At 39.4% G+C, this 10,000-nt stretch overlaps 1 protein-coding gene across 5 annotated transcripts in view; it reads left to right on the top strand.

The window, feature by feature from the left end:
- The window catches only part of LOC122256010 (integrin alpha-PS4-like), a 31,314-nt gene that overhangs the window by 20,566 nt on the left and 748 nt on the right, over positions 1-10,000 (top strand). For 4 of the 5 annotated variants that reach the window (XM_086530892.1, XM_086530893.1, XM_086530895.1 and 1 more), the window contains exons 9-23: positions 1,373-1,493; positions 2,938-3,120; positions 3,926-4,099; positions 5,446-5,588; positions 5,721-5,802; positions 5,989-6,121; positions 6,299-6,512; positions 6,954-7,117; positions 7,440-7,530; positions 7,716-7,832; positions 8,110-8,255; positions 8,527-8,684; positions 8,954-9,050; positions 9,347-9,482; positions 9,974-10,000. The exon at positions 9,974-10,000 is cut by the window's right edge and continues 748 nt beyond it. In XM_086530892.1, coding sequence (XP_086387018.1) covers positions 1,373-1,493; positions 2,938-3,120; positions 3,926-4,099; positions 5,446-5,588; positions 5,721-5,802; positions 5,989-6,121; positions 6,299-6,512; positions 6,954-7,117; positions 7,440-7,530; positions 7,716-7,832; positions 8,110-8,255; positions 8,527-8,684; positions 8,954-9,050; positions 9,347-9,482; positions 9,974-10,000 — 1,986 coding nt within the window. Of the gene's footprint in view, positions 1-1,372; positions 1,494-2,937; positions 3,121-3,925; positions 4,100-5,445; positions 5,589-5,720; positions 5,803-5,988; positions 6,122-6,298; positions 6,513-6,953; positions 7,118-7,439; positions 7,531-7,715; positions 7,876-7,908; positions 7,950-8,109; positions 8,256-8,526; positions 8,685-8,953; positions 9,051-9,346; positions 9,483-9,973 lie in introns of those variants that run through there. The other variant, XM_086530897.1, reaches the window with a different exon arrangement.

The following is a 10,000-nucleotide window of genomic DNA, read 5'->3' as shown; positions in this document are numbered from 1 at the left end:
TATCTGCCGATCATCTCTTCTGTATACTTAAGCAGAGAGGTGTATACGATTCCGGTCTCAGATTTGATCGTGAGCCGCCGACTGATATTTCGAAGAACTTGTTTGTCATCTTGAGGTAGCGATGAATGCCAGTCATGAGATATAGAGGCTCATGCGAGGTAGAGGAGAACCATGCAGGAATTGGCAAAGGGGAGCATTGCCTTAAAATCCAGAAGAGGCAAAGAGTTTGTGTATTCGATGGGGAGACCATGAGATCAATAAAGAATTCTGAGGTGATTGAACCTACAAAAAAAAACAACAAAAAACAAAAACAAAAGCAACAAGCATGATTCTCATAGACTCCCCAAGACTGGACACATGAGCACTGGATGCTGTTTGGTAAAGAATCATCCTCGGCACCTTTAAATGATCCGAGGTTGACTCCAGAGGGCATTTTGTGTGTGGAAACAAGGTGGGATACCACTTCAGGAGAAGTCATGACTGGAGAGCCAAATAAACCAAGGAGTGCTGAACTTACTGGTGAAATTGCTGAGGTCCTAGAGGCCAAAAATCCACGAATCTATTGTTCCCACCTGATGATCCACTGTTGAAGCGTTCGGAGGCTCTGTGAACTATGTGTTCAGATAGGAATGAAACAGAACATGATTTATGTCTTAACAAAGATAACTTGGAAATTGCGAATGTTGAACGCACCAAGAGTAGGCTTACCGAAGGAGACCAGGAGATGAAATTAGCTACGACATTAGAGACAAAATAGGTGAATTCTATAGCAAAAGGAAAAATCACAAGTCTCTAAGTGGCAACCCACCCGCGCCAAGAGATACGAAAAGGGTAAGAGCAAGGATTGGCACGTACCCAAGGACATCGTATGTATATGTTCAAGAACAAACCTCATTGTATGAATCAAGAGAGCCGGAAGGGTCCTGCTCCAACGGAAATAGTAAGGCAGGGGAGATCTAAATCCAGCAAAGGAACTGAAGAGTCCATTTTGGGAACCGCGAAGAGAAGAAACAAGAAAACCGACGATGGCTCTTTGCTGATGATCCTACTTATCCTCCTCCTTTTCTTTTCCACCCTCCTCTGACCCTCTCTCTTTCTCCTCATTCTCCTCCTCCTTCCAGTGTAAACCAGAAACGTTAAGAATGGAAAAGAGACATTCTCTATGTTGCAGCCAACATTATAAAGAACCCCTTAATCGAATCCCAAGGAGATTACAGTCAGATATTATCATTCTCCTCCTCACTGTGACAATTACAAAAATTAAGATTTTTTTTTTTTTTTTTTTTTGATGATGCTCCAAACGGCTTTACTGATAAACATCTCTTCATCAGCAATGTTAATGTAATATGAATAATGATAAACCCTTCTACAGAAACAAGGTTATGTCACGATGGAAGCCTCGGACAGACGATATTACGGAAGTGCCAAAGCCGGGGCGAGATTTGGCACCACGCTGGCGGCATGCGGAGATCTCAACCAAGATGGATATGAAGGTATGTTTCACATGGTTTCAAGAATGAAAATGATAAGAAAAAATAACGTTCATTTGTTCCTTTCATGTGTAAATTTACTTGAGTTAGGCCTAACCGAAAGCTTGGAGAGCGTATACACTCATATGATGAGAAAGAAAGAGAGGGTGAGGGTGAGGGTAAGAGTGAGGGAGAGAGAGAGGGAGAGGGTGAGGGAGAGGGAACGAGGGAAGGAGGGAGAGAGAGAGAGAGAGAGAAAGACAGAATAAAGATAAGATAAACCTACTTGTCACAATAAGCTAAACAATCATGCGCTTCAATAACACACACACACACACACGAAACCATAGAGTTGTATGTTATTCACACCCAACGAAAGCCATAGTCCATAGTCTTGATATGATCCAGCTGATATCCATGGCTACCGGTCATTTCCTTGACGTAGTAGAAAATGTCGTGAGACTTGACTGGCTGCATTTATGAAGCATGAATGCATGAAGCATGAATGCATGAAGCATGAATGTATGAAGTATGAATGGATGAAGCATGAATGCGCTCTCTGGAGGCTGTCCAATAACACACTCAAGCAGGTGTTTGTGGCGTGGTCAGTCGGGTATGCGGTTTGTTTACGTTTCTCTCTTAAATTTTGGGGAGCTGTTTATCAGTGTACGATAATTATAGTTTGTGAATTTCGTTTGGTAAAATGTTGGTAATTGGTTGGTTGGGTGGAGGTATTTTATTTCTTCTGGTTGTTTCTCTATACGTGAATAATTAGTTCTTTATTTTCTAGTCCTCGCTAAGATTTTGAGAGGAATACAGAGGAGAGAGGTCGTCATTATTCTTATTTTCCTCGACATAGTAGAGGTCTAGACGGTAAATTACGATACTAAATCGTCCTAAATGAATTGCTATTTATATTCTTTATATATAGAAGCATTTCCTCACTTTCTAGACAGAACAAAAATCAAGATGACAAGTTTAGAAACGAACCATCCTTAATACACGGTTGTCTTTCTATACATCTGGAAGTTCTTCCATACTTTCTAGACAGCAGACACCTAGATGACAAATATAGAAAAAAGGTGTTGTTTATCGACACGTAAATAATTCCTTCCTTTCAGCATAGAGAAGATTCAGAGGATAAGCAGAATCCTTACTTTCCTGCTGCCTATCTGTATGGCAGATATTCCTTCTTTTCTTTGAAATGCAGAGATCCCAATGGCAAATACAGAATAAAGTAATCCTTAATTCACATTCACATATCCATATATAAAATTTATATATAGAATTGATATATAAACTATAAAATATAGAATTTTGAAAAGTTTATTCACACTATACACACTGCATACACATGAACATGCAAATGAACTACGCCTAAATGGTTTATACAACAGTTCCTCTTAAGATCTGAGACCTACATTAAAGAGGAAACATACCTAAAGAGAACTTCTCCCTCGTCCTCCAGACATAGCCGTGGGTGCTCCTTGGGAAGACGATCAAGGGGCGGTTTACATCTACCTCGGTTCCCTGCAGGGTCTGAGGCCGAAGTTCTCCCAGCATCTCACGCCACAACACTTCTCGGTGCCTCTCTCGGGCTTTGGCATGTCGATCTCGCGAGGCATCGACATCGACGTCAATGGCTATCCTGGTATGTACTTTGAGGGGGTGGAGAGTGGAGAGATCAGCTCATGTTACGTACTTGTTTGTTTGGTTACTTGGAATCAGTTCTGGCAAGAGCCCGGCTTAGGGTTCATGCCTGGAGCAGTTTTGGTTTCTATTATTATCAATACTATTGCCATTATTATTATTATTATTATCATTATTATTATCATTATTTTCATCATTACTATTATCGTTATGATTTTTATTACTATCATCATTATTAGTAGTATTATCATTACCATTATTTTCATTAGTATCATTATCAGTATTATCATCGTTATTATCATTATCATTATCGTAATCATTATTATTATTGTTATAATCATTATTGATATCATTATTATCATCATTATTACTATCATTATCAGTATTAGCATTATCATTATTATTATCATTGTCATTACTATTTGTATCATTATTATTATCATCATTACCATTATTATCGTTGTTATGATTATCATTATCATCTTAAAAATGATAATGATCATCACCATTGTAATGTTCTTATCATTTCTAAGATTATTATGATTATGCTAATAGTGATAATAATAGTGGTAATAATGATAATAATAATGACAATAATAATGATGAAAACGATTATTATACTGATAACGATAATGACAGCTATAATGCTATTAATTAATAATGATAGCAATATGATGATGATCTTAATGATAATGATATCATAATAATAATAAATAATATCAACAATGACACTACCACAACTAATAAGACTAACAATAACAGGTGATACTACTAACACGAATAATAACCACACAACTCCCTTCCAGACTTAGCCATAGGCAGCTTCCTCTCTGGACATGTTGCAGTCCTGAGAAGTCGACCAGTAGTGTCAATTGCAGGACTGATCACCTCCTCGCCGACAAGTGTCGCTCTCAACGACACTTCGCTCGAACTGCTCGTCTGCTTCGACCACAGAGGCTTCAACGCCCCCTCGGAACTAGGTGAGACTGGGTCATTCGTACTGGAGGGCGTCGAGGTATGGAGTCTCTGGTTCTTGTAAGCTTTGCTGGTGGATATATTTTGTTTGGGTTCTTGTGTATCCCCTCTCTCCTTTTCGTTCTCTCTTTCTGTGTTTGTTTAGTTTCATTTCCCGTTCTGGGTCTCTCTCTCTCTGTTTTTATCTGTCTTGCCTCTGTCTCTCTTTATATATATATATATATATATATATATATATATATATATATATATATATATAATTTATATATATACAAATATATGAGTTTCGGATAATGAAACAGTTATATATAAAATTCAAAATTATATTAAAATAAAGTTGTCTTCTTCATTAAGCAGAACATAAGAAATAAGCACAACATGAATCTTCAAATCACTGATACAAAACTAAATAGAATATCTTTCACTATCACCTCCAACAGTATTCACTCCGAATAATTCCAATCCCCGTATAAAAGGATTTTCCGAACACTGTGAGACAAACATTAACTATTTTTGTTAACAACCTGAGTAGGCAAATCACAACATCACACAGCATGAAAATATCCAGTAAACCTTCTTTCTGTCCTTATTTCCCAAGTGTAAACAATGGACTCGAAACTCAATGCAGGAACACATTAACTATTTCCGTTAATATCACAATAATCCTACCACTGAGATCAAATACTTCCACCAAACCTTGTAGCTGAACCCATCAAATCCACGATAAGCACCACAAGAAACACAACTTGGAAGAAATAACGCTACAATCGACCTAACAAAATAGTGAGAGATCACATTAGCGATCACAGCCTGGGTTCCCCACGTGTCTCTCTCGAATGTCAACAAAACACTCCTGACTAGGACGCTTGGTTTGCGCATCTCGCTCTTCACTTGAAACAAAGTCAGTATACATTAAATAAAGTAAATATAACAAAACAATAATAATTTCTATATTAGGAATCAGGGCGTAATATATATATATATATATATATATATATATATATATATATGTATATATATATATATGTATGTATATGTATATATATGTATGTATATATATATACATATACATATATATGTATCTATATATATATGTATGCACACACATACATACATATATATATATATATTATTCATATTTAAATGTACAAATATATATACATACACATATATATTTATATATATACATATATATACATACACATATGTATTTATATATGTACATATAAATACATATATATGTACACACACACACACACACACACACATATATATATATATATATATGGGGTGATAAGCTAAAAAGATGTAAGTAATTACCCCGAGTAACCTAATGAATCCCTGTCTGCAGGCCTCAAGGGGAACATAACGTTAGACTACAAGTTTCTGTCCCCGCGAGCCTTCTTCCCTGACACCAACACCTTCGTCAAGTCCTTCTCTCAGACAACCCTAATAGGAGAGCAAAGGTGCAAAGAATACGCAGTTAAATTAAAGGTCAGTTATTGATTTTTTTTTATTTTTTTTCGGAAGGGTGGGCGGTTCAATGAAGTCCTTATTCATTATAAGTGAGGCTGGATTATTCGAGCCTTTTCGAATATTTTGATGTTTTTTTTGTCCATTCCCCAGGCGGATAAGATTGATGCCCGGCAGCCCATTCTGATGAGAGTTGAATGGGAGTTGGACCATTCCCAGTCCTCCCAACTTCTTTGTGAGTATTTTCTATTCTTTGTTTATATAGATAGTCTCCTGTTTGAGGTTGGAGTGTGGAGTATATTTTAGTTGGGAGACTTTGCTGAGCAATCTTATTTTGGCTTTATTTTGGGCCATTTCGTTCTCTGGTCTCCGCTCTTGGCTCTTCCTCCTGTTCAACTCTTTGCTAATTCTTTCTCCTCAGCGCAACCGATAATGGATCCCGGTCACCTTGCCAGTAAGACCGAGCACGTGGGTATAATTACGGGTTGCGAAAAGGACGGCGACGAGACTTGTCGTGTGGATCTGCGAGTCGAAACCACTTTACTCGACCAAGAGTAAGTCTTCTCTTGTGATTATCTTGTCAGACTAGGCCTCCTCTCTGCTACGTTTCTGCATTTCCAATATTTTGGCGATGTCGAAAGATCCACTTGTCTTAAAGTCAGCTGTTGCTTCATAAACCAAAGTCAACTGAACGCATACACCAATCAACCCTTCAAACTTCCACTCTCCAGAACAGTATTCGTGATCGGTGGCGAAGACAAACCCTCCGTGACTGTGACTGTGTTCAACACGGGTGAACCTGTTTTCCTGCCCAACGTAACAGTCAGCGTGAATCCACCCCTTGCCCTCCTGTTACCCAACACCCACAACTGTGACTTCCCTTCTGCAGACAACAGGACCTTCCTCGCGTGCCATCTCAGGAACCCGATTATGCCTCATGAGAAGGTAAGGCAGCGGCTGTACCAAGTAAAGTCACAGTTCAGTTGTTCGAACACTGGGGTTTGTCTCAGACAGTTTTCGAGGAAACCGTGATATATTTCATACGAAGAATTCAGTAATCACCTAAATCAATGACTCTTCATAATGATGAGTTATTTATGATATGAAAGATAGTTTGTGAGTTTTGTGAAATAAATACTTCCTTCAAATGAAAGCGATATCACTGGCATGCTCAATATTCGCACACATAGAGAGCATCACAGTGGACAGTCAGGTGTGTAAGTTCGACCTTTGGAGGATTCGTGCCATAAGCAAAATAACAAAGGCAAACCCACAAAAACACACGATTATGTCGAGAGCCATTTGGCTTCATTGCTATATCACTCCGTTGAAGAAGCAATATAACGCAGTGACCTTCGGCATTATCACTGTCCTCCTGCTCTTCAGGATGAAGTCAAAGTCGCCATAGACATCAGCCAGCTCGACGACCGGGCCACCAACAGTTCCATCAGAGTGGAAGTGGCAGGAGAAGGCACAGAGGCACGCCCTCAGGATAATGCCTTCGCTTACGCGTTGCCCATGCGCGCCGAAGCATCCCTTAAGCTTCATGGGTATGTGTTTCTGCTAACACTGAGACTAGAATGAGGCATCTTTGTTAAGTTAAAACATTCATTTCACATTTCCCTTCAGGTCAGTTCAGAAATGTTGTCATTATATAATTGCTTTTGTATTTCTCAAATGCAAAGAGATACAACAATCAGCGTATATTATAAGACGATCATTGATTCTAAATATACAGTATTTGAATAAGCACGCATACACATGGGGAGACACACACACACAACACACGTGCGCACACACAAATACATACATAAACAAACACACACATACATTGTAGGAAAATGTGTATATAACACAGCTATTCCCTCACAGGTACTCCAAGGAAGAGCAGATTCTGTACCAGCGTTTGGAGGAAAACAAAATTAACACGACGACAACCCCGAGGTTCCAGCACATCTTTTCGGTGAGGACTAGGAACTGCATGTTTGCTTGATACCAAATACATGTGGGAAGAATGATGACTTATATATCTGTTTTACATGCACATGGTAATGGATGTATGGTGCATGATCCTGTACGTAATAGCAGATGTATGGTGCATTATTTTGTACATAATGACGGATTTATGATGCACTGTCCTCCCCTCAGCTTAAGAAGAGCGGGCCTACTCCCGTCGGCGAAGTTGAACTGATCGTGGATGTTCCAGTGAACTTCACAACCCGCGGCAAGTCCTCAACATTCGTCAACATTCTCAACGAGCCTGAGGTATTTTTATTGTTCTATAGGTGTGTGCAGAGACCCAGCCCGGGTTCAGGGGCTCAGTTGCAGAGACCCATCCCAGGTTCAGGGGCTCAGTTGCAAGTCTGAACCACTCAGCCGTAAAATCAATAATCATATCATTAACAAACATTTTCGAATTATACTGCGTGAGTCTTCTATTGCTGCAATACTCTCGCTGTATCTTTATTGCCTTTAATGTCTTCCTTTGCAGTGTGATTATCTCCATTGCCAGGCGGTTAAGAACTGTACCTCTTCTTCACAGACAAACTTCCAGCAGCAAGGTTTCCAGTGCCGTGTTGTGGGTGCCTCTGTTAGGCCAGACGAGGAACCCGTTGGAGACACGTTCGGAGTCCCGTTGCTAACAAATGTAAGCGAACCTGAAGTGAAGGAACAGCAGATCATTTCCAGGTAAGTGGCTTGGGAGGCAGGTATTGAGGATATTTGGGTTTCTCTTCCTTAATAATATTTCCGATTTTGGTCTTTTGTGTTGCTACGAAAGTTCAAAGGTTTAATACGACTTGTTTATCATCTTCACTTACATTGTTTTATAAGTCGTTGCATTTACACTATTTTAGAAAAGTCGATTTTTTTATTTTGATAATAAAATTGATAAGAACCTTGAAGAATAAACACAACAGAGTACATACTGTGCTAAACCAGTTCGCCCAATTTCCCTCAGCATGGAAAGCAAAGATACCTCGCTGGAACCAGTCAAGCTAAACTGTTCGAATCCGTTGGTGAGTTGTGCTCGTTTCTCGTGCCTCATCAAGTCGTTGCCAGCCTCGATTAGCTTCGCCGAACTATCCATTAAGATGTCCCTCAACCTCACCGTCCTAGGTTAGTGTCCCGACTGTCCGTGTGTTTTGTGGGAATCTTGCTCTTAACTAAGAACAATGTTTGTTTGAAGAAACAAAGAAAAAGATAATAAGGATAATGTTTAGCAACGTTTGTCTGAAGGGGGAATAAAAAAAATAACTAGCAACCCTATCGCAAGCCGTGGCCTCGTGAACATGCTCCTCTATGGACACGTCTTGTACGCCCACTAAGCTTCGAGGTCAACTTCGAGTGGTAACTTGCCTTGAACGGAATCTTGTCTTCCTCCGCAGCCGGCCACATCTCGGCGAAAGGAGGAGCCGTTGTGCAGAGTTACGCAAGAGCAAAGATCTTGTCACTGAATCCTGGTCTCAGCTTTGTTGGGGAAAAGTATGTTTATTCTTCTTCTCTTTGCCTATTATCATGTGAATGTTTGAGTATCATATTGCTTTACTTTTGCTAGGTTTTACGTATGACATTTTAAACTCTATGTAGGTATACCATTAAGCCCTTTTCCTCAACTGAATGGGGTGATTTCTCTGGTAAAATATGCCTGAAAAGTCTAATGGAATTACCAAGTATTCCCTGAAACATTGAATTTCGGTGCACGATTATATTTCACTACCGGTGACTGATAACACCACAGCAAACACAATCCGATATAAGGTCCCCTTTGCAATCCTTAGAGAGACCAGTTTCGTGGTGACAACGCAAGTGCAGCCGGATAGTCTGCCTGGGAGAGGCGTCCCTTGGTGGGTCATCCTGCTGGCTGTGTTGGGCGGCCTCCTACTCCTCATCCTTCTTGCTTACGGCCTCTACAAGGTGAGCAGATTATTGCAAACCGTATCACCTTGATATTGCATGGCCAGTGCCGGGAACCTCGTAGATCGCTTGAGTTCTTGAGCGTTGCATAAACTGTATGGTTTGGTAACTGTTCTCTGTGTGTGTATATATATATATATATATATATATATATATATATATATATATATATATATATATATATATATATATATATATATATATATATATGACAGGGAATGCGCACTTTTACTGTTTAGAGCCGGAATTAGGGTCTCATATTAAGAAAAGTATAGACAGAGCATAACTGAAGAGCCTGTGGCAATACACTGTAGACAGTGCATGGCTGGAGAGCCTATTAGTAGTTATCCTGCAATAAGTAAAAATAAATAATAATAGTACAATTGTATTTTAATTTCTACTGCAATTATCAAATGTATCTTTTGAGTCAGTGGAGGAAATGAACGGATTCATATTCGGCACAAGAGTTGACTCACTTCTCCCTCTCGCAGGCTGGCTTCTTCACCAGGAAAGAGCAA

Source organism: Penaeus japonicus, unplaced genomic scaffold, assembly GCF_977035675.1.
Source record: "Penaeus japonicus unplaced genomic scaffold, GWHDUDI00000001_assembly GWHDUDI00000034, whole genome shotgun sequence".
Lineage (NCBI taxonomy): Eukaryota > Metazoa > Arthropoda > Malacostraca > Decapoda > Penaeidae > Penaeus > Penaeus japonicus.
The sequence above is the reverse complement of the archived record's forward strand: the minus strand, read 5'-3'. Positions and strand labels throughout refer to the sequence as shown.